This window comes from Camarhynchus parvulus, chromosome 8 (assembly GCF_901933205.1).
Source record: "Camarhynchus parvulus chromosome 8, STF_HiC, whole genome shotgun sequence".
NCBI lineage: Eukaryota > Metazoa > Chordata > Aves > Passeriformes > Thraupidae > Camarhynchus > Camarhynchus parvulus.
The window spans coordinates 18,570,762-18,594,331 of NC_044578.1; the positions used below are offsets into that span (position 1 = coordinate 18,570,762).

General features: G+C 35.8%; 2 protein-coding genes across 2 annotated transcripts in view; both read left to right on the forward strand.

Moving 5' to 3' along the window:
* The window catches only part of LOC115906426 (loricrin-like), a 30,026-nt gene extending 22,807 nt beyond the window's left edge, over positions 1-7,219 (forward strand). Inside the window, exons 32-44 of the mRNA XM_030953585.1 lie at positions 525-560; positions 1,192-1,233; positions 1,438-1,479; positions 2,367-2,405; positions 2,912-2,953; positions 5,329-5,370; positions 5,473-5,511; positions 5,911-5,952; positions 6,052-6,093; positions 6,432-6,473; positions 6,576-6,614; positions 7,014-7,055; positions 7,154-7,219. Of these exons, the coding sequence (XP_030809445.1) occupies positions 525-560; positions 1,192-1,233; positions 1,438-1,479; positions 2,367-2,405; positions 2,912-2,953; positions 5,329-5,370; positions 5,473-5,511; positions 5,911-5,952; positions 6,052-6,093; positions 6,432-6,473; positions 6,576-6,614; positions 7,014-7,055; positions 7,154-7,219 (555 nt within the window). The remainder of the gene's footprint in view (positions 1-524; positions 561-1,191; positions 1,234-1,437; positions 1,480-2,366; positions 2,406-2,911; positions 2,954-5,328; positions 5,371-5,472; positions 5,512-5,910; positions 5,953-6,051; positions 6,094-6,431; positions 6,474-6,575; positions 6,615-7,013; positions 7,056-7,153) is intronic.
* Positions 7,220-7,339: 120 nt separating this feature from the next.
* On the forward strand, positions 7,340-23,570 carry LOC115906429. The gene is made up of 24 exons (XM_030953587.1): positions 7,340-7,365; positions 7,844-7,885; positions 8,514-8,552; positions 9,559-9,597; positions 10,278-10,316; positions 10,565-10,603; positions 10,880-10,918; positions 11,182-11,220; positions 11,910-11,939; positions 13,804-13,842; positions 14,615-14,653; positions 14,909-14,947; positions 15,310-15,348; positions 15,713-15,751; positions 16,321-16,359; positions 17,901-17,963; positions 18,942-18,977; positions 19,445-19,544; positions 20,509-20,547; positions 20,966-21,004; positions 22,191-22,229; positions 22,767-22,805; positions 23,065-23,094; positions 23,472-23,570. Exons 1-24 carry the CDS (start codon positions 7,340-7,342, stop codon positions 23,568-23,570), a joined length of 1,050 nt encoding a protein of 349 aa, XP_030809447.1.

The window sequence follows — 23,570 nt, forward strand, 5'->3', positions numbered from 1 at the left end:
ATTCAATATTCTGCTTCATTGCTTTCCCTATTTTTCCTCTTGAATTCATTGCATTAGGTTCAATTCAAAATGTTCTGAAAAAAAATTCCTTCATCAGCAAGCCCTGTTTAGGAGCCTCCTCACTTCCTCCTTAGTACATGAAATATGTTAGTATTCCCTTGGTTATCTCTATCCAGTCTGTATGGCTGGACTGCTTTGTAAAAGAGTTGGCATCTAAAGTCTCTCACAAAGAAGGATGGCAAATGCTAAAAAAAAAAAAGAGAAAGGATCCTTATACAGATTGTGTACTAAACTACAGTGGTTCAGCTGAGGGAGACTCCCCTAAGCAGGAACTTCTGTTGAAAGAGATAAACTGAAAACAGACAAAGAATATACTTTTTAAGAATCTTACTGCTAATAGAACAAAATCTCTGGACATCTTCCTTTTCCAAACATCACTCTGACAAGTAGTAGATTTTAGTTAAAATATTTAATGTAGACAACTACAGCTATAAAGTACTAACAGGCTTGTGGCTCCTTTGCAGCGTTCTGGTTGTGCAAAGAAGAAAGTTGTTGCCCGAGTAAGTAACACTTTTTTTCTTTTACTTTTTGCCTGCTTGTAGGATTTTAGTCCTAACTATACCTAATCTGTCTTAATTGTACCTAACTTTTCCCTAATCATGCTTATAATAGTCAATATCCTCCTACATAAGGGAAAAGTAAAATAAAATTACTTGGGTATTTGTTCTTTGAATGAATCTCTTTAAAGTAAGTATATATATGAAAAAAATAAGACATTAAAATCATGCATTGAAGCACAGGGTTAGCTCAAATTCCTGTTCTTCATTAAGCACATACAGAGTTTGTACAAGCTAAAGTCAAAATTAAATGAGTACCATACAAGCAAAGGAGAGCTAACATTTTAGCTGAAGAAAGATAGAATAATAAGTAAGGAATAATAACGTTTCCTATTTTATTATGCTCATAATAGGAGATACAGATATCTGTACTGTATAGTTGCAAGTCAGACTCAGTAGTAGCCTTATAAAATTTATGAGCAAATAGCCTTTTGTTTTATAATAATGCATTCCTACTCAATGTACACAACAATGGGGCTGGTGCTCTTATAAAAATAATATTGAAAGAAAAAAGATTTATCACTGATCAGAGAATTTTCATCTCCTCATTGTAAATGTTATTATTTTTTTACAGGACACATCACATGTTTTAAGCAGAAGAGCCTATGATGTACAGGTAAACCATTCCTGTCCCTTTTTCTGAACAACTGCTGGTAGTAGTAAGCTTGTAGCTCCTCGTGTATTACCTACAAAAAAAGAAGGATCTAATGTCCCCAAAAAAACAACAAATTCTCTTTAGGGTTAGGTATTTCTTCCCAAGTAGAACTATGTATGTTATTTTATTACCCTTACAGATATGAGTCTTTTTTTTTCTTCACAGAATGCCTCTTCTCCTTCAAATAGCAGCCACTCTGACATGCAGGTAATAATGTAGTGTCAACTGCATGATATCAAGGGGATTTCTGATAAATTATAGATAATTTTGAAAGTTAGGTTCCAGTAATTTTTTTGTGCTGAAGGATGCTATTTTGATTTGACAGCATTTTCCCTATAATGTTATTAATTTGCACAGTTGTAAATAGTGATATTAGGCTCAGAGAATACAGTTTCTTCTGTTCCTTCACCCCACTAAGCAGGTAAGAATTGCAGGTGTTTCTTTACATAACATTTTGTAAAATTAATTTGAAAAACACAAACTATATATTTTTGGATTCTTATTTTAGAAACATGCTTGCATTCTTCATTGCAATGGTCATACATATAATTGTTTCATTTTGCATTTGGTAAGAAGGTACATTTTAGGGATTATGTAATTCTGTTACAAAAGTAGGTCCGACTTTCACATTCTGTAGGATATACAGAATATATGCTGCAGCAGTGTTTGTATTAGAGAATTATGTGAAATTTAACTGATTCAGAGTGGCACCTTGTTCTGTTTTTCTTAACATCTTGGATTGGTACCCCATCCCAGAGGTCTGAAATCCTGCTGTACCAGCATTATGTAGATTTAATAGTAGATTAATAGTCCTCTGTCTCAGAGAGTTTGGAGTTTGATTCAGTATTGCAGACAGATCTCTGAGCTCTGGAAGGTAAGAGTTTTCTTAATTAGTTTCCCTAATGCTCATTCCCTGTGAATTGTGTCAAGTCGCTTAATTAGGTTTCATCCTAATTTATATTTTCACAAAAATTCAACAGGTTATGTTAATTAGTGCAGGAAGTAATAGAGTTTGTAATAGTGTTTCTCTCCACATAGTTTTGTACTTTAGATTCTAATAAAATGCTTTAATAAAATATATTTTTTTTTCACAGGGCGGATCATTTATTGCAACCAGTGGATCAAGTAATCAGGTCAGGATTTTCCTTATTTTTAATTGGTCTTGTTCAGATAGCTTCCTATTAATTAAACTAATTAAATTCAGAAATCAGAGTTTAAGTAGTTTTACATGGAAGATTGGTGATGATATGCATTAATTTGTAAATGAAGTGGCCCTATTCTTATTAAATTTATCAGAAATGGCTCTCTGAAATCACTTTTTAGCGCTGTTTCAACATAATGTGTTTTACTGGTGATAGCATTATGGGATTCTCCTGACTACCTTAGACTTCTCTCTTGCTGGGTCATCTGTCATTGGGACATCCCACTGGGAGATGCATTATCAGTCTGACTTCCAAAGCAAATGTTAACAGTACACATCTGTGCTGTCCCCTCATTTGTTCTAGGTCCAGCAAAGGTCATACCTTCCTTGTAGTCTCACAGACTTTCTTCCCCTAAACAGTTTTGCATCTGAAATAAGATTTTATTTTAAATTTCCACAAAGCAAAAATTGTTTCCTTTTTTTTTTTTTTATTTGTAGGGTGGTTGCATTTGTCCTGATGGAAGCAGTGGTCATAGACCGGTAACTATATTTCTGAGTTTATACTTCCTTCTACATAATGGAGTACTTTGAATCAATTGCCTGTAAATATGGCCAGTTGGTTAACACTAAATATTAATGGTGATTTCCTTAATATGGGTAGAACTATATACAATTAAATGAAAGAATAAGTTCCATTTAACTTCATAATTACCATTTGACCATTAATTTTCTGTAACTGTTCTTGGTAATCCACAAGCTCTGTCACTTAACTATTATGTGCCAATTATTCATTGTGTTCAAAAACCAGTCAATATACTTTGCAGTAACCACAGTACTTAGCTGCATCCAGCTTAGTTTCCTTGTCTTTCTCACTGATGCAATAAAATACTGTGAAAAATTTTCAAAATTTGATACGTATTTCAAGATATAATCTCTTAAATCAACATTTAAACTGTTCCTTCCTATAAAGAGAGTAATTGAAATTTCAATGTCAGTTGCACTGGATAAACTTTTCTCTTAGGCAATGCCTCTGGTCCAGGAAAAAGGCCAAGGAATGTTTTTATGTGGACATTATAGACTAGCTCTACCAGGCTCCTGGCTTTTAAAGTCACCTTGGATTTTAAAGTAACCTGTCTTCTATTAGGATATGTATTTCTGAATCTTTTATTGAAGCTGTATTTACATAAACCCATTTGAATGGGGTAGAGTTTTCAATTTCAACAAGAAGCATTTTGTTAATTATTCTTTCTGTAAAAAACCCCCACACTATTTAAACAAACTAATTGTATAAAGAAATTACTGTTTTCTGAACTTATTAACTTAAAATATAGCAACAGCAATTTTGGTTAGACGCAATACCACCTCTTTCATCTAATTGAGGCTAAGCAGTAATCATGGTTTACATGCTTTAAAATATAAACTAGTCCATTAAAATAAGTAATAATGAAACTTCATTGAGAAAAAAATCTTTTTATTTGTTGCATGATTGTACAAAAATATATTTATAAGGAAGGTGGAGACCTTTAGGCAAGTTTTTTTCATTCTAACAAGCATTTTTCTTTACATGCTTTAATTCTCGCCAAAAAAAAGTTTTTAACAGAAATCTAGCACAGCTTGGTTGAGGAAAGTGTATTTAGTTGCTATCAACTAAAGGAAATTTTCAACATGAAGAAAATAAGACGTCAAAATAGGACAGATTAGAAAACCAGTTCTCAATGCAGTTGTGTCAACTTTGATACACAAGAGACTTATTTTCCAATTTGCAATCGTATCAGCTGATCAAATTAATTTATGATAAATTATGTAGCAGTAGATTTGACCTTTGCTTTCATGGTCTTATCTTCATTTTCTGTCCAGGGCCCTCCACACGTGGCAGCTACAGTTCTCACAGTAGCATGTAAACAGATTGGCCAGGAGAGGTTACATTCTAATAACATTAAAAAAGCAAGCTCTGGGTAGATGTATACGTACACATAAACTACCACTCATAAATCTTACAGAAAAGAGAGAGTGATCTTCTTCCTAGGGCAGTGGTCACAGCACCAAGCCTGACAGAGTTCAAGAAGCATTTGGACAATGCTCTCAGGCACATAGTGTGACTCTTGGGGCTGGTCCTGTGCAGGACCAGCAGTTTAACCTGATAATCCTCTTGGGTCCCTTCCGACTCAGTTTATTCTGATTCCTTGAAGAATCTTCAGCAGAAGAGAAAAATTCTTGCAAAATCTTTCTTCTAGATTTAAAAGCTGTGAGTTACACAAAAGTCTCTTCAAAGCTGGAGAATATTATAAATTAAGAGTCAGAGCTACACATGTTTAAACCATCTTGTTTCAAAGGAAAAATGTATGTGGATCCCCAAAGATCCCCAGATTCCTCACATTGCAATTATCCTGCTTTTTCTCCAAGCTTCATTTAAAAACAAGATCTTAGTCTACAAATGGTCTCAGAGGAAGCAGTATAACCATAGAATAACGCTTCCCCTGTTTTCATAGAAGGGGGAAATGGCAGTTATAGTGAATGTCAGGAACTGGTAAATAGTCTTCCCCTTTCAGTGATGAGCTGAAAGACATGCTGTCCTAAATACTCTTTACACTTTGAAAGTCCAGTATTCTGGCAGTTTTTATAAAGGCCATCAAGGTAATGATCATCTATAAAAACATGGAGCCTGCAAGGTATGACATAGGATTCTGAGACTAGAAAAGTAAAACTAAATGCTAGTAGTACTTTAAAATCTTTTAACCGGAGCAAGAAATTACAGAACCTGCTACAGGTTTCCTTATCTCTAAAAAAAGTACGAACCAACATTCTCTTCTAGTGGCTGCTGTAAAGTTTTATTTAAAAGAATAGAAGTTCACAGTAGACTCACTTATGTAAATGTCTGTTTGCAAGCAAATAGCTAGTCTGTGTTTTCATTTCAGGGAGCCCCAGGTTCTTCATACAACACATATTCTGGTAACCAGGTAAACATTCAGATAAAATGCCCTATTCACAAACTCCATCTGAAATCTTCCCTGAAGGAGTAGCCAGATATAAACCAGTAACCCATTCTGTCTTCTGCACAGGGAGGGCCTTACTACTATCCTGGAGGATCCTATGGACAGGTAGTAGCTCTTCCTCCCTCACCAGGATAATACAGACTCCCATCCTCCTGGTTCCTTCACTCCCAGTATTGTGGGTGCTATGACATATTAAATTTCAGACCCGACTGCTACCCCTCAGAGCAGAAAAACTGAATCAACCCTGATGTAACCTGGTGGTGTGAAGCTTGACAGAGAACAGTACAGAATGGTCTCTGCAGTTTCTTTGCAGAATTCAAATTTCAGCAGGTCAAGAAAATTGCTGCCTGAAGATTTCTTCCACTTTAAAACAATGGTCTTGAGTTTTACTTAGGCACATAAAAATCAGCTTAAAATTGGGAGAAAGGGTATAGTGAGAACCAGATGTGCAGGTATTTAAACTGTCATCTGCAAGAAAATAGCTGGTCTGTGTTTTTCTTTCAGGGTGGCCCAGGTTCTTCCCACAGTTCTTACTCTGGTAACCAGGTAAATATTCTGGTCACTGTGCCTGCATAGGAGCAGCCTGAAAGTATTCTTTGAGAGAACATTTAACTACAAAGCAGTAAATTTCTGTTTTCTCTGCAGGGAGAGCCTTCCTACTATGGATCTGGTGGATCTTACGGGCAGGTAGGTGCTCTTTCTTCTTTGTAGAGATAACAGACTTTTATCTTCTTTCCTATATTTTCAATGTAGTGGCTGCTGTGAAATATAAGACCCAAGAGTTGAGTCTATCACAACACCTAATAATTCTATCAGTTGTCTGTACCTTACAACATAAAATCTGTCAGAGAAAAAGACTCAATTGTGCTTCCAGCTTCCATGGAATGATCTTTCATCTGACTAAAAAATTAGTGATAAGAAGCCCCTTCTTGTTTAAGAGTACTGCCCTGGACTGAGATTTAGATCCATTGGTATTTACACCATCCTGTTTGCAAGCAAATAGCTAGTCTGTGTTTTCATTTCAGGGAGCCCCAGGTTCTTCATACAACACATATTCTGGTAACCAGGTAAACATTCAGATAAAATGCCCTATTCACAAACTCCATCTGAAATCTTCCCTGAAGGAGTAGCCAGATATAAACCAGTAACCCATTCTGTCTTCTGCACAGGGAGGGCCTTACTACTATCCTGGAGGATCCTATGGACAGGTAGTAGCTCTTCCTCCCTCACCAGGATAATACAGACTCCCATCCTCCTGGTTCCTTCACTCCCAGTATTGTGGGTGCTATGACATATTAAATTTCAGACCCGACTGCTACCCCTCAGAGCAGAAAAACTGAATCAACCCTGATGTAACCTGGTGGTGTGAAGCTTGACAGAGAACAGTACAGAATGGTCTCTGCAGTTTCTTTGCAGAATTCAAATTTCAGCAGGTCAAGAAAATTGCTGCCTGAAGATTTCTTCCACTTTAAAACAATGGTCTTGAGTTTTACTTAGGCACATAAAAATCAGCTTAAAATTGGGAGAAAGGGTATAGTGAGAACCAGATGTGCAGGTATTTAAACTGTCATCTGCAAGAAAATAGCTGGTCTGTGTTTTTCTTTCAGGGTGGCCCAGGTTCTTCCCACAGTTCTTACTCTGGTAACCAGGTAAATATTCTGGTCACTGTGCCTGCTCAGGAGCAACCTAAAAGTATTCTTTGAGAAAACATTTGCTACAAAGCAGTAAATTTCTGTTTTCTCTGCAGGGAGGGCCTTCCTACTATGGATCTGGTGGATCTTACGGGCAGGTAGGTGCTCTTTCTTCTTTGTAGAGATGACAGGCTTTTATTTTCCTTCTGTTCTGTCCTTGAAAGATGGAAGACACTTTCTTGGGAGAATCAAATTAATCAGCTTTTTAAAATTTTCTTAGCAGGGAGGGTCTTCTTCTTATGATGGCGGCAGTGAATCCTATGGTCAGGTAAATACTCTTTTTTCCACTTTGTGTAAATGTTGCTGAGGGCCAATACCCTGGGTGAAGTAAATATACAGCTGTATCTGTATTTCAGCTCTCACTATACTAATGAAAGTGATCTTTTATTTGAGGAATGAGTGAATTTGTATATACTTTTACCTAAGCAGCCTGAAAGTTTATAGGGTAGTAAAAGGTGGGTTGCCTCCAACCTTTAAGGGTTATTCTTCTCAACAATGCTAGCTTTGAGTTATCTGCAAGATGGAGGTCTCTTTAAAAGAGGAATTAGAATTTGAGTTTAAAAATATGTAACATTAGTATTTTACAGGCACATAACTCTGAGTTGCTTAACAGTTCTGATAGCCAAGTAAATAATCATATTTCTTTAATCTGCCAGAAGAAGATCCCTACAGTAAGGAGAGAGAGAAAAAAAAAAAAAAGGCAGCACCTGTTTGCAATATGAAAATTATTTATGTTTTCTGAACAGGGTGGATCTTCTGTATATAGTGGTTCTGAGACTTATGGCCAGGTAAATGTTATTTGTCTCCTACATCAAAAGCTTAAGCTTGCTGTGTTGGTTTTTATGTGTACTGAGTTCTATGCTTTAGTTATTTTTAAGTGACCATTACCATGAAAATGCCATTTTAACTTTTTTTTCTCTTTACCTTTGTAACAACTCAAAATGTTTTCATAATGTAGAGAACATGATGCACTATGCAGGCTGTTTTTAACTGTGACTAGCCCTGTGACTATTCAGTGCTTTAACAACTTTATTGCTCATATGTTAGCTCATTCAAAAGGAAAATACTTCATGCATTTACTTTACATACCTTACTTATGCAGAAGCTGTTGAAAGTTTAAATAATGGGATTTTCTAATATTAAGAATGATAACTTTGCAATTTAACTTCACTGAAAAGTTTCTCCCCTATAAAAATGCATGTTTGCAAGGAGGGTTTTTTCCCAGCCTCTTCTGCTTAAGCCTCTTCTCAGGTAAAGTTAAATATTTTTTTTTTTCTTGCACATGCCCTAGTTTAGGTAAAATTTGAGATTCTAAGCACTTGGCTAGTTTTATTCTGCTATTTTATGTACCCCACATTTAAGAGCATGTAAGAGACATTATTACATGAAAATAAATATTTTTGCATTATTTTACAGGATTCACCTGCCATGGGAGCCAGTGAAACTGAAGATAGTGTAAGCATTTCTTCTCAAAAATATCAATATCTTCATTCACTACCTTTTAAAGTATCTAGGTGCTTACATGAACCTTTACCTTATCTGATGTCATGTGATTTTGCTATACATGACAAGAATTTCACAAATTAAAATTGCACTTACAACAGTTCCAACTTCTAACAATCAAACATTTTTTTAATTTGCTGTTAGAAGTAGCAATTACAAAGAAAGTTCTTTTTATTTCACAATTTCCATAAAAACTCAATATTTTTTATAATACTACTTCCTTCTTTCCATCCCAAATTTACACTACATTTTGTTTGTTTTCCAATGCCAGACACATGATTCAAGTTCCTTCAACTACATATTGCATAGGAATGGTCTGTTTTCATGTAGTGTGGTGAAAACTGCCTGCTTTTCTTAAAAAGATGCCTTTTCTCCTGACTAAAGTATATGTTCTATTCACTCTGCTGAAGCCTGTTATAAAACTTTACAATTTTTAAGTATTTTCCAGGGTCCTGGTTAGTAAGGAATTGCTCTCTGCAAATAATTACAAATTCAGCTGTGCACTTTAGTCACAAGTATACTGTGTCAATAGCTTCAATGTAGTTTCTGAACCAAATCTTCTTATGGATATTCAAGAAAGCTAAAATATGATACTACAGAGGGTCCAATAAGCCCTTAAAAGAAACTAAGTGCAACAACAGATGTGTACCCCATCTTGGTCTTTGAAAAATCAAGACAGCTTTGCAAATGCTGATGTTTTCCTCTGAAACATTCTGGAGGAAATAAAATAGATTTAGATGTGATCTCATTCCTTTATTTCACTATATCAGGATTCAGCTTTCAAAAGAAAGAAATGCCATTCTCCAGAAATGAGCTGAGAAAGAATTTGCAGACTGTTTGTCCTACAGCCTACATCTTCAACCTTCCCACAAGCAGTACCTCTCTTTGTTTCCCCCCCTTGCTTAGAAAGAAACAGTAATATTTGCCATGGCAATAACTAGATTCTTATCTTTTTTAGGATTCCTCCTCAGTGTCTGGTGGCCGCCAGAGTGAACGGGTAAGCAATCCCTCCTGTATGTAGTGCCAGGTGCAAGCCCAGTGCTAAACCTAAACTACATCTCCTGTGGAAAGCCTGAGGCAGTTCCAGTGTGGGACAGAAAGCCCTCAAGCACAGCAGGAATGAGGATATGGTTAAAGAGTTTAAGTACTGCCAGAAATCCCAGCTGATGCTGAGGTGTGCTCTTGAATCTCAAACTCACATCACAAATGTGATAGCACAATTCACTTGTTCAGGTCCTTGCACTTTTTAAATAATTGATTGACTGCAAAGAGCTTCAATACCATGATTTTTCCAGCACTTATTCTAAATGCAACCCTTTGCTTGTTGTGCTGTATGACTTACTTATGAAGGCTTCTATTTTCCTATCATTTTTACATGGCACATATTGTATTTATTCTAATGACACAGACTGAGAAATTATTTTGTTGGACATTTAACTCTTTCAGCTGTTGTATCCTAGAGAATATCTTCCACCAAAAGAGCAATTATCAATAGTCATGAAAGGCATGTGCTGTTTTATATATAAAGACAGTAGATTTTTTTTTTCTTGAACAATCCATGACAGAAAATTAAGGCATGTGGAGAAGGAAGGAGGAGTGCTTTTCTTCCACTCTGATCTTTCCAGTTTTTGGGGTTTGGTTTTTCCATGTAATTTCATTTTAAATACATTTTTCCAGGATTTTTATTCCCCAGGAGGCAGCCAGTCAGGTGGACATGTAAGCATCTATTTTATTTATTATTTGCAGTTCTCTTTCAAAATGGCTGTACTATTTAAAAATTATCCCAATGAGTAAATGACACCAAACCATTAATTTCCTAGAATTTCTCATGACATCTGGCATCATGTCTTGTGAAATCAAATTGAAAACTGTTTGAATAAAAAAATTAAAAATTGTGTGCATAGAACTGTCTTGTTCTCCATAAGCCATTTCAAACAAAAATAAATTGAGTCTTCTTTTTGCAGGGGTCATCTTCTCAAAGTGGCAGCTACTCCAGTGGACAGGTAAATACTAAATCTTTGTATTTTTGACCTGAAGTATCAGTCATACAAAAGTTTCAGGCCTCATATTGTATTACAGCAATTTTTAATCTGTGAATGAAAAATACTTGTTCATTCTTCCTTACATAGCTCTATGTAAAATTCCAAATGCAAGCAGAGTAATCAAAATACAATTACTGTATTAACTGATGTTTTAACATAAGGAAAAATGAAAGTAATAAATATTTGGCATTAATTTATATATTTTAAATATAAAGTAAGTGATTTTTATATTTTCAGGACTCATCCTCATCTGGAAGCAGCCAGTATGGTGGACAGGTGGGAAATTTTTCTTCTTCGCTGTTATTGTGAGGGGTTCTACCCTCAATGCAAATATTTCAAGAAAATATTACCAGATTGGCAATACCCAAGTTTCCAGACTACTCTGTGGTTTATTTTATCCTCATTGATCTTTCTATAGATAAAATTATGTTCTCAACTAATATCAACTTTTCAAACAGTTAAAAGAGTAAAAGACAATATTTTGTATTTAAATGCATGTGTCACAGAAAAATCTTTAAACAAGAATGTTATGTTTTCAGGGTTCATCTTCCTCAGGAGGCAGCCAGTCTGGTGGACAGGTATGAACTTCTTTCTCCACAGTCTTCAGCCGGGCTTGTGTCAGGGATTCTAATTTATTTCTCTCATCTTTCCTTTACAAGAACTGTCCTTCTTGCCCAAGCCTCAGCAACACATAGTTTTCTTTTGCCATTTGTTATTTGGACATCCTGCAAGCCAGAGTAGCCAGCAGTAATTGTTTGGCACATGCATGCCAGCTCCTGTGCTTGCTTTGGTACTAAACAAAGTTCATGTATATTGAAAGTGTAGACTGAGACACTGAATGGTGAACTCCTGCCCACCTCTCAGTTAGTTTTATCAGAGTAGAAATCACCTGTTTTCTCTGTCATCTGTAACATGAAACAGTACTGCATGTACTCCAGGTGCTCTGGCCTGTTTAGAAAAAAAAAATGCTTTCTGTGGTACTACTCAGATTTTTGTATTCATCCTTTTGCTGCATGTTATTTTTAAGGTAAAAATTGTAGGTAAGAAAATTTGAAGATAAAAAAATGAGCATTTTGTTGCCCCATCAGAAGAATAAGTGCAGGAACAGTTGTATAGGATGAAACAGACTCAGTGCTAGAAGCTGGGCAGTTAAAACGTAGCTTTATGGTTTGTGTGCCTGGGATGGTAGAAGTAATTCGAGTTGTAACTAGGACCCATTTCAGTCCTGTGCTCTTGACATTTTAAACACTTTCTGCATTCTTTACAGGGTGGATGTGATTGTTCTGGGACAAATTCTGTAAGTGCTACTTGTTCATTATACATTTTCTTTTACTAAACTATTTAACTGGAAAAATATGTGAGATCCTATTTATTTCCAACTTAATTATTTTAATGTAGTCTAAATTTTACATTAATTGTTCCTTTGGTGACTTAGATGGTTCTGATAGGGTGCGAGTTATTTCTTATCATGCCAAGATTCAGTGTTACAGAATCATTGAAACATTTAGGTTGGAGAATGCCTCAGGTCCAACCATTAACTCAGCACTGCCAAGGTCACCACTTAGCCATGTCTCTAGGTGTCCCATGTACAAGTCTTTTCAATACCTCTGGGGCTGGTGACTCAGCCCCTTCCCCAGCAACCTCTCCAGTGCTTGATAATCCTTTCAGTGAAGAAATTGTTTCCTAAAATCCAATGTGAGCCTCCCCTGGAGCAGCTAGAGGCCATTTCCCCTTGTTCTATTGCTTGTAGCTTGAGAGAAGGGACCAGCCCCCACCTGGCTACAACATCCTTTCAGGGAGTCATAGAGAGCAATAAGGACCCACCTGAGCCTCCTTTTGTCCAGGCTGAACAACCCCAGCACCTTCAGCTGCTCCTCACAAAGCTTGTGCTCCAGACCCTTCCCCAGCCCCTTTCTCATTTTTGGACCCAATCCCACAACTCAAGGCCCTTCTTTTACTGAGGGGCCCAAAAGTGAGCAAAGATTCAAGGTGGTAGCTTCATCAGTGCCCAATCAGTGTAGGGGGACAATCCCTTCCCTAGTACTGCTTGCTGGCCGCATTATTTCTGATAAAAGCCAGGAAGCTCCAAAGCTGGCAGTGAGCTGCATCTCTGAGCAGCGATGTCAGTTGCTATACAGTGTTTACAGAGATGTGTATCTCTTCTCAAAAAGCCCAAAAAAGATTGCATTAAATAGCAGAATTAATTGACAGAAGACCTATCATGAAAGAAACCTAAAATACTATCCAGTCTATAAAATTGCCAATCGTAAAAATTTGTATCAAAAGTCAATGTTTACAAAATTTAAAACATAAACAAAACAAAAAATGGAGCAACATCTCACTTGTGCTTTTAAGTCCATATGAAATTATTTAAGGACTATGAAATAGGGTAATCCCTATTTTCAAAGCAAATCATATGTGGACAATCAACATGTAGCATGTAAAGGACATTCCTGCACCTTGGAAATACTCTTATTTCCTAGGCAATGAATTATAGGTAGATACAATATGATACTTCATGATTTGTGGTCTTCTGGACCAAAAAAGGGCTATTTTATCTATTGGCAAATTGATAAAAGTAAGTGAAGTAGAAGTGTAACTAATTTCAGGCTGTGATATTCTTCCTTTAAAATGCCATGAAACAGACATTCTAAGGTTTTGTTTCATTTATAGTTTATGACCAAAGACAAAGGCTAATTTTTCTTTTCTTGTTTTACTTTATAGGGTGGATCCCCTACTTTAGTCAGAAGTGATTCCTCTGCAAATGTAAGAAATGTCCATCAGCTTTTAAGCGTGTCCTCTGTTTGCTTTATCAATATAATGGCTAGAGAGGATAAAAAGAGTCAGTGCCTAATAGGAGTCATACACTTGTGAAAATAACCTACTTTGGTTACAATTAAAAATACACACAGGACATTCTTTTTAATTGTAACTAAAAAATGCACACAGAACTTTCATGCAGCGCTCCCAGTTTCCCTTTCCATTTGAAATAGTTTTCACTCAAAGAGAAGTCTTACAATGAAAAATGTTGTTACAAACACGGGTAGATAACAGTGCAAATATTTACTTTGGGAGTCAATTCTATTGGCTTCCTTGAAATTATACAAAAATATCCCCCAAGGATATGGATTTATGTGATTTTATTGCTCTATTTTCCCTAGGGCACAACTTCTTCTGGAGGCAGCCAGTACAACAGCCAGGTAAGCATTCATTCCAAAAAGAATAATTTACCACTGCTGAAAATGATTGTTAATTCATTCAGTTAAATTCAATTTTTATATAGGAAGTGGTTAAAAAGAACAGAAGCCCAGCAAGTGAAATTCATCGCTGACTTAGATATGTCCTAAAAATTATAACAATGGATTTTTTCACCAAAAGTGCCCTGGCTTTGTGAAACTTGCAAAATGAAGCTAAAAATAAACAAAACAAAACAAAAAAACAAACCCAAATAAACCAACCAAACAAGTGCGGAGAAAGAATGAATCAAACTGCATCATTTTGAATTCCTATTTGACCTAATTCCATTACAAAGAAAAAAAAATCCAATTTCCCCTCTTCAAAGAGACCTTTTGTTGTATGAGGTTTCAGCAAATTTTCTTAGTTTGGTTTTCAGAGTCCTGTTAGGTAGCTAATATTTTACTGCTAGCTCTGGCCCAGCATTCTGCTTTCCAAATTAAAAAACCTCATTCTCCAGAAGTGAGCAGAGAAAGAACAGGAAAGAATGTCACTTTAACCTTCCCAACATGTCACACAAACAAAGCACTACATCTTTGCCTTCCACCCTTGTTAAGGATCTCAGGTATTTTCCCAAATTAGTTTGCTCAACTGAAATCCTAATTATTAAAGCATTCTGAAAGCCCTGCTCACCTGTCTTCCCTCTTACCTTGCTCTCTTGCCCATGTTGTCCTGGCAGAGTCATGTTTTTATTTCCATGTTTTAAATCCTAATTCACTCATCTGGTATTCTTTACAGGATTCACATTCCTCTGGAGCTAGCCAGTATGGAGGACATGTAAGTTCTTACTTTTAATATTTTATATTTTTAATAAATATTTGACTCATATTAAGGACCTCAATTTAATATATCAAGAAAATTGGCAATGGTCTATACTCTGTGGTAATATTGTGAATTCAAGGAAGACAAAAAACTAGAGTTTATTTTGGGATAATTACACACAACCAGTCAAATAAAAAATTACAGGTGTCTCTGTCACTTCTTTCCATGAATTAGATATGCAGAAATAACTAATTATCAATTTTTTTCCAGGAGTCATCTTCTTATGGAGGCAGCCAGTATGGTGGACAAGTAAGCATTAACAGTCCCCATTTTTGTAGTTCATTTACTGTCCACCTGACTGACTATCTTAGCTTTAATTTAATCTAAAATCTTTTCAGTAAATCATTCTCTGTAGTGTTCTGATGCTACTGTCATTAAACAAAACAAGTTCAGATGAAGATAATTATCTACGACTAAGAAAAAATAGAATGTGAAATACTTGGCTGACTCAATTGACCCTTGAAATTTACAGGACTAGATATCATGTCTCTCTGAAATAAATCAGTACTTTATGAAGCTAACCATAACTTTTAAAGCCTCATGAAATGATTCTATGCATTTATGAAGCAGGTGTAACAACGTTTCAGTTTCCATTTTTTGTTTCTTTTCAGGGCTCACGTTCCCCAGGAGGCAGCCAATATGGTGGACAGGTGAATATTCTTCCCTTGTAGGATTTACTACTTTATCAAAAAGATTTGGCAGTTCTCTGAGTAAAAGAATATTTTAAGGAGGTTGGGGTTTGGTTTGGGAGGTTCTGTCCATTTTTTATCTAATTTGTTGCTAAGTATATAATGGTTGTAAATGCATGGGATCCCAGGCCACAGCAAAGTTTTTAAGATGGCGTTTCTGATGCACCATGGTAAATGCAGATGAGCCTCAGCCATTTTGGCACAGGCTGGTTCAGTCCACTCACAGTTCTGGAGTGAAGGAAACTGGGTACTCCTTCACATGGAGCATGGCTTAAAGGAGCACAATGGCATGGATATAGAGATTATTCAATTCTTTTTTGTTCAGGGTTCACCTTCTTCAGGAGGCAGCCAGTATGGAGGACAGGTGAGAATCTCTGCTTGTTCAACACCAAAACTTGGTACTTTTATATTGACTGATAAATTACTTCGTGAAAAATCTGTTTATCTGATAAAAGTTGGGTATCTAAAGATATATGCTTTGAAGCAATACAAAAACTGTGGAGATCTGCTGCCTGTGTTGTATTAAATGCAGTTCTGGCCTTGTTCTACCCTCCAACCTGACCTGTTGCTGTTAAGGTTTCTTATCTCTAACAGTAAGGAAGCAGATTTCTCCCTCCTCTACCTCATTACCTTCAGAAAAATGCAGTATCAGAGTTGATATCTGAAAAGCAGTATGGTTAAAAATAGGAAGAGGGGAGAAGGTGAGGAGTTACTAAGACTCCTCATGCCCCTGTGAAATGAAAGATGACAGATAGAGCTCCTAGTGCTGCCTGGAGGTATAGCCTCTAATACGGAGTGACATATAAAGCAGTAGGCTGAGTGTTTATCTTCCTGACATTTTTCATTGTGCAACAGAAGAAAAAAATAGTGTTTCTTTAAAAAGCTCTTAAAGAAGCTTTTTGATTTGAGAAATAATTGGCACCTTTCCTACAGGGTCCACCTTTCTCAGGTGGCAGACCTTATGGAGGACAGGTGAGAATTGTTTTTCTGTTTATGGGTTGTTTTCTCTATTGTTTGCCTTTTCTTGTTGTTTTGGTTTTTTGTTTTGTTTGTTTGTTTGTTTGTTTGTTTGTTTGTGAAAATCAGATTATTTTTTAAAGGAGTGTCTTACAGCAAAAGAGTGTTTAGGCAGAATAGCTGAATATCTGACTCTGCTGTATCAGGCCACATAAGCAAAGTATGGAAGGCTACTGTGAGCACACAGTCCAGGGCAGCAGCACTACTCACACCTGCCTGAAGCTGACTTTGATTCAAACTTCATTGTTCTGTTTAAACAGCAGCCGCTGTAAAGGCTTTCAGTGGATTTCAGTATGGTTATAAAGTAAATGGTCATGTCTCTGTGGCACTTAAATCCAAGGAAGACAAAAATGTGGTTTTCTGTGACAGGTCATGAGCTAAAGGATGTGCAACAAATACAAATACTTTTTCATTTCTTTAGGGTATAGCTTCTTCAGGAAGCAGCCAGTATAGTGGACAGGTAAAACCTCTACTTTCATGGTACTTGCAGTTTGGGTGCACAGCTCATCAAGAAAACAGACTGGTATTTTTTTCAAAAAAGGAAAATTCTGAGGTAGAATAGCTTTAAGCCAGACTGAAGCCGGATTGCTAAGTATGAGTCTAGAATATCGGATCACGTTAAGACCAAATGACACAGGGGCCTATGACATGGGAAATGTCACAGCATGGAAATGTTTCTTCAACATATCATGGTTTAAGATAATTTTTTGTGTTATGTTTAAATGGAAGCAATTTGAAATTCTGAGAACCACAGAGAACAAGTGAGAATGTTACTCAGTAACACAGAAGTAATTAAGTTGCTCATTTCTTCCAGGGCTTTTCTTCAGGGGTCAGACAGTCTGGTGGACAGGTATGTTTTCTTTCTCTGCACTGTTTGGTTCTGCTAGTGTCATATACTCACAAATTGCTTTGTGTAACTTTCCTTCACAAAAACTGTTTCCAGTCACACATTTAATCCAGATTGGATGTGGAAAGTGAGACACTGGATAGTGAACATCTGGCCACCTCTGAGTTTTACCACAGTAGAAGTTACCTAATAGGCCTCCACTGGAAGTCATCCAAAGAGCACTGCATGTATCCATAAGATCATAGAGTACACTGAGCTGGAAGGATCCATCAGGATCATCCAGTCCAACTGCTGGCCCTGTGCAGGACAGACCAAGAATGACACCATGTCCCTGAGAGCATTGTCAAAATGCTTCTTGAATTCTGACAGGCTTGGTGCTGTGATCACTTCCCTGGGGAAATTCTAATTGCTCTGGTATCCTCAAGGAAAAACAAAACATAAGCAGTATTACTATTCAGAATGTTTTACTTATCCTATTGTGAGTAAATTTTTACTGTAAATTTTAAATGAGAAGTTAGAAGATTCTATTTTAAAATTTGATTAGTAAGTGCACAGCTAGCCTAAAAGGGTGGGGAAGAGATAAAAAACCTGCCTTTTTAAATGGAGCTTGATAAGCTGATGAGCAGTATTTTATAATCCATTTTCTTAGAGTAGCAGAATATGAGTTTGATTTACTAATTCAGAGGCCTATTCCAATCACAGACCCAGGAAAGTAAGTTTGGTTGTGTTTTGTACAGGGTGGGTGTGTGTGCCCCGGTGGAGGTTCAGTAAGTATTTTTTGTCTTTATATATTTTTCATAGTATGTACACATACTGGAAAATTCCCAAGGAGCTACACTTCTTGAAATAATTCTGTCTGTCAAGTTCTATGTATGATGAAATCTTTTTCCACATTATGCTAAAATGAGCAATTTTGAACCTGCTAAAGGCAAAAATAATAAGTGACTTGCAACCATAGTATTGTATTCAAAATGAGCTACTCAGTTTGTAACAGAGGCCTGGGACTTTTCTAAGAATCTGTTTCACAAATATCTCATAGTGTACCTGTTGGGTTTTGGACTTTGCTCTTATAATAGTTATTAACAGTATGATTGAACTAGTGAAACTTAGATTAAAACCTTGGCTTCAGGTGCTTTCAGAATGGGGCAGAGAAACACATTTGGAAAAGTTAAAGCTGTTTCCATTTTTCTTCTAATTAGTATATTTCCTATTTCTTTGTAAATTCCTGAAAAAAGAAAAGCCAAAAAACCCCAAACATATAAAATCCCCTCTACTGTTTTGCTGAGATCAAGTTAATTTCTGAAGGAGGGTTCAGTTACCTTGGTTTTTTTCAGTAGTCAAAAATTGCTTCTCTTTATTGGTCTATGTAATCAAGCAAAATGACACGCCCAAGTATATAACCCATGGTATATATGCCATGCTGAGAATCAAAAGTGTTGAAAACAAGACATAAATTAGAGTTTATATAAATAGAAATTATATAATAATAATAATCATCATCATCATCACTTATATACACATTATATATATACACATATATTCCTTGTCATATAAATCAAGATGAATCAGAATAATAGTAAGCAGTGTAAATTACTTGATCACTGCAATAGGTCAGTTTGTTCTCTTGGATTTCCTCTGTGTGACACTGAAGTTAACACAGAGTAAACATTGCTGTTTCTGTTGAATGCAGGGCTCTTTCGCAGGAACCAGCTACCATGGTGGACAGGTAGGCAGTTTGTCTCTAACATTTACACAGATTAGTTCCTCAGAAATAAACATGGCTCAGTTATTATATGTGCCAGCAGCCATTAAATATTGAGCTCAGTTTAGTCACAGAGATAGGTACAATAATTCCAGAGAGTGCATGGGGCTTTTATTCAATCACACTTGACATTTCAGTTATATCCTTCTATATACAAGAGCCAAGTTTTTACTTTGTAGTTATAGAAGCTTTCTTGCCTTAAAAGTTACTGAAGAATCATTCACAGGGTTCATCTCACTGCATAAACCAACAATATGATGTGTGCATAATTAGTCATTTGCCACTGCATTAGTAACTGTGTAAAGTTCTTCCAGTTAATCAGTGTCATGAGTATTGTTTATATTATATTAGGTCCAGGATCTTTTTTTGCCATTTAAAAATTTGTTGCTATTAAAAAAAATGTTTATAAAAAAATTGCATTCTTTTTATAGGGTTCATATCCTGGAAGTAATCAGTATGGTGGACAGGCAAGCAAATTTTCTTTGTTTTCAAGATCTTCTATTTGCAATTTATCAGCTGAAAAAATATACAGTACACATACTGCCAGTTTTTTAGGGTCATTTTACACCTAATAAATATTTGAAAACAGGGACTGTCAGTAGCTGGAGTCTACTCAAAATGGAGTAGCATGAACAAATTTCCATGCAAAGAAATTCCATAGATCATTATTTTAGTTGTTTTACCTCAGAATGCCTCTTATCTCAAGTAATTATTTTAATATTTACACTAAATACTTGGAAAATTTGGTACAGAATAAACCAATAGATACTGCTTAAAAATATAAATTCAGGTGTGTTGCACACAATAACACCACTTTCCTTTTCAAATCACCTGAAGACTTCCCCTTAAGCATTCACCTTATACAGACTGTTTGCCATTGATTCAGAAATGTTACTAGTGCAAATAGCTGACAGATTAAATGCATGACAAACTCAAAAGATGGAGCCTACTTTTCCTTAGTATTACTGTGTTTGCAATGTCTCACTTTACCATAGTAAAAATATTAATTGCTTTTTACTCCACTGGCAAGCATTGGTGTTCAGTATCACTCTATTAAAAAGATAAGCTCATGTAGAATGGAGAGGATTCTTAACACTGCAAATTTTTTTTTCCCAAACTACCTATTTGGTAATATTAACAATGTTTCTATAATAATACACATGGTGCTCTCTAAACATGCCTGACATAGTAGAAAATCACAAATAAAGTCTATTTTTTTTCTCTTCAATAGAGCCATATGTAAGACACTTTTGATCAATTTATTTATGGAACAGAACAGTCTCAGCAGGTGTTTTGTGACTGTTTGCCCAATTTATTACTTTCAGCTGTTGAAGAACTTGGAGGCATTAGATCAGAAGTCTTTCACTGCATCTTTTTAGACTAATGTACTTTCCAGATTATGACTGAGATATCCTGTAAGAAGTCCTGTGATGTTTCATTTTGCACAGAATAACAAAAATAACCACTGTTAATTTTCTTCACTTTTTTTAAATAGGGATCTTACCCCTCAGGAGGCAGCCAATATGGTGGGCAGGTGAGTATTCTCTTCCCATCCCATCACTTCAAGCTCTTTCCTAACACACTTTCTAGATCAGGTCAGTTACTTGATGCTGACTGATACATTAATTTGGCCATTTTATTAATTTTTAACAGTGGAGGTAATACAGATCTAAGTTGTTTCAGTAAGGTGAATAAAAGGTTTGGTTACAATGAGTTACTGCTCAGAGTAAAATATTCTTTTGAACATACTATAGTTGCCAGGCTGTACTTTTATAACAGTGCTTTCTTGATTCTTGTGGTGTGTAGTACAGAGTGTAAATTTTAAGCATCCCATTTACCCTTTTTTGTTCAAAGAACACCCAAATAAACTTGTCCTAAGTACTGCAGAAATTATTTCAAGACAGTGATAGATGATTTTACATTCAATTAATACAAGTTTGATTGACTTACAGGGCTCATATCCTTCTGGAGGCAAACAACATGGTAAACCAGTAAGTACAAAACATTCATTTACCTTTCTCTTTTTTATATGCCTGCTGAAAAAACCTGTATCAAGTTAGTTATGGACTAGACAGTTAGAGAATTACTTTAATATGCAAAGAGTGGCACATGATTTACTTATCTGGGATACTCTCAACAAATGCAAACATGATGTTTATTTTCGCACCATTTTGAGACAGCACTTTACTGTGTAGCTGAACTAGTAATCACAGAATGAAACCACTGGATTTGTGTGTGTGTGTGTGTGTGCATGTGTAAGGAAATTCTGAACAGCTATTTCTGTTTAAATTCATCATAATAATACACTTTGTGCTCAGAGATCAGTTTTCCATTGATTTTGTATGCATTTGTCTTAAGTATTTCTGTCATGCTTTGAAGAAAACACTTTCTCTTTTCAAAGGAAATAATACTTGCCATTTAACTATGCATATTTTCAACTTCTACCATTTCAAACTACTCTTTTTACTGTGTAATTTGGACCTCACTCTTGCCATTCAATGGCAGTTCATACAAATGTTTTAGCTTATCTCTTATAGAAAAGATGTACTTGTTATTAAAAAGTGATCATAAATGTTACATTTTCTAATACATGAATCCTAAAGGTGAAACATTTTCGGTATGTATTTGATGGCATTTCTTAAAGACTTAATGATTGTAACATTTCATGTTGGCAATGCCATTCAAATAAGCAGAGCCACTTCATGAGAAAACTGAATAAGATGCTTTCAGAACATCTAATTTTTCTGTACCTACTTTTATTTTCACCTACCTTTCTTATTAGAGTTTCCTTTAAGTAGGGGCTATATAGTAAAGGCCTCTTATAATTTGCCTTTTTTTTGTTGGTGCTTTTTTTTTCCCCAAATGTAACCATAGACTGATACCAGGAGAATTATGGTTTAATTGGACCTTATTATTTTTTCTATTCCATATATTAAAGACAACTATAAACCAGTTCTTTTTTCTTGAGAATTTTGCATAAAATTTTCCAATACAACATTTGAAAGAACACACATCACAGAAAATGTTAAATATATGTATTTCAGATAAGATTTTGCCTGGGATTTTTGGATGACTGGATACAAAACAATGTTCATTCTTCTCTGGTCTTTAATTACAGATAGAAAGACTATTTAAGCACAAATAGATTTAGAGGCAAAAACAGGTATCTTTTTTCAGGGTTCCTCTTCCTCAGGAGGCAGTCAACAAGGAAAGCCAGTAAGGATATTCTTCTTTCAGTATTCTGCAACCAAATTAGAAATGGGGATATTGGGTTTTAAGATAGGTAACAATGAGGGTAAAATTTTAAATTATGTTACAATAGTAAATGTATGAGAAAAATTATCAATGAAAATTGGAATATTTTGCTGAAGCTTGAACCTTAGGATGAGGCAGCATTTATTCCTCCCACAGCAAAGTTTTTTACTCATAGGAACATGGTTGGGTCATTCTGTTAAGAATGATGCATTTAAATATCAGGGTAATTGTTTCAGTTTCCAACTCTGTAGTTTGGACAAGACACATTGCTTTGACCCATTCCTCTGAAACTCTTCCTGGAATAAAAAGGACATAGCTGTGCTTATTTGAGACCATTCAATTCAAATAGGGGGGAAAAGTGTAGTGAAAATGGTAAATCCAAAATCACTATCAGACCCTCTAATATCCAGGGCATTTTCAAGACTGCTGTGTGCTCTTTGGACATGGTCCACTGCAGCCTTGTATGACAAAATTAAATGGTTCATAATTATTTCGCAGGGTGGCTCTGGCTCAGGAAGCACTTACTCTGGGAAACCGGTAAGAATACTTTCATCACAGCACTTAAATCTTCTTTTCTCAGTAAACAAAGAACCTGGGTGGTGTGTAGAGAAATTTTGGGATGACTTGGTCTGAAGAGAACATGCTCTGTTAATATTAGTTCAACCTTCCTCTAGAACAACTAATAACCACGCTGTGGGTTAAGCTAATAAAATCTTGTTGATTACAGGGAAAAAACTGTGTTAGAAACCATTGGCTGGGAACACCTCTATAAATTTGTTTGTTTGTTTGTTTTCAGCAATCACCTTACTCAGGCGGCAGTCAAGTGGTAAGAACTTTTCCTCTGTAGTTTCTACTGGTCTCTGCCTATAAATGTCACAGAAAACTGAAAGCTGTCAAATTTCCTACATCTGAATAAATGTTGGAGAACACATGTGCAACATAATAAATGAAATAGTCTTAACAAAAATGACGAAAAGTGGGACCACATAGGTGCTTTATACTTTTGAGCCTATCACTGAAAAATATGTGTTGATATAAATGTGGCACATGATCTTTTGACATCAGAATTGTCCATGTAATAGACAGGGCTAATAGAAAAAGATTTCTCTGAAAATGTCCATGCTTTTATAATAGCAATAAAGAGAACTATTTAGGAATGGGTTTATCAAATTTCTCTCTCTCTCTCTCTGTTGTTTTTTATAGAGCTCTGCTGGGAAACACTCAACTCCCCAACTCCTGATGTTATTCAGTGTTTTGAGTGCCTTTGCTCTCTCTGCGGCTGTATCAAAATGGTCTATATGA

Bases quoted from the DNA above. Each gene is read 5' to 3' on its own strand.
- LOC115906429 (XM_030953587.1), top strand. From the start codon at position 7,340: ATGGCGGCAGTGAATCCTATGGTCAG. The intron at 7,366-7,843 runs GTAAATACTCTT...TTTTCTGAACAG, and splicing joins GCAGTGAATCCTATGGTCAG to GGTGGATCTTCTGTATATAG. The intron at 7,886-8,513 runs GTAAATGTTATT...ATTATTTTACAG, and splicing joins GTTCTGAGACTTATGGCCAG to GATTCACCTGCCATGGGAGC.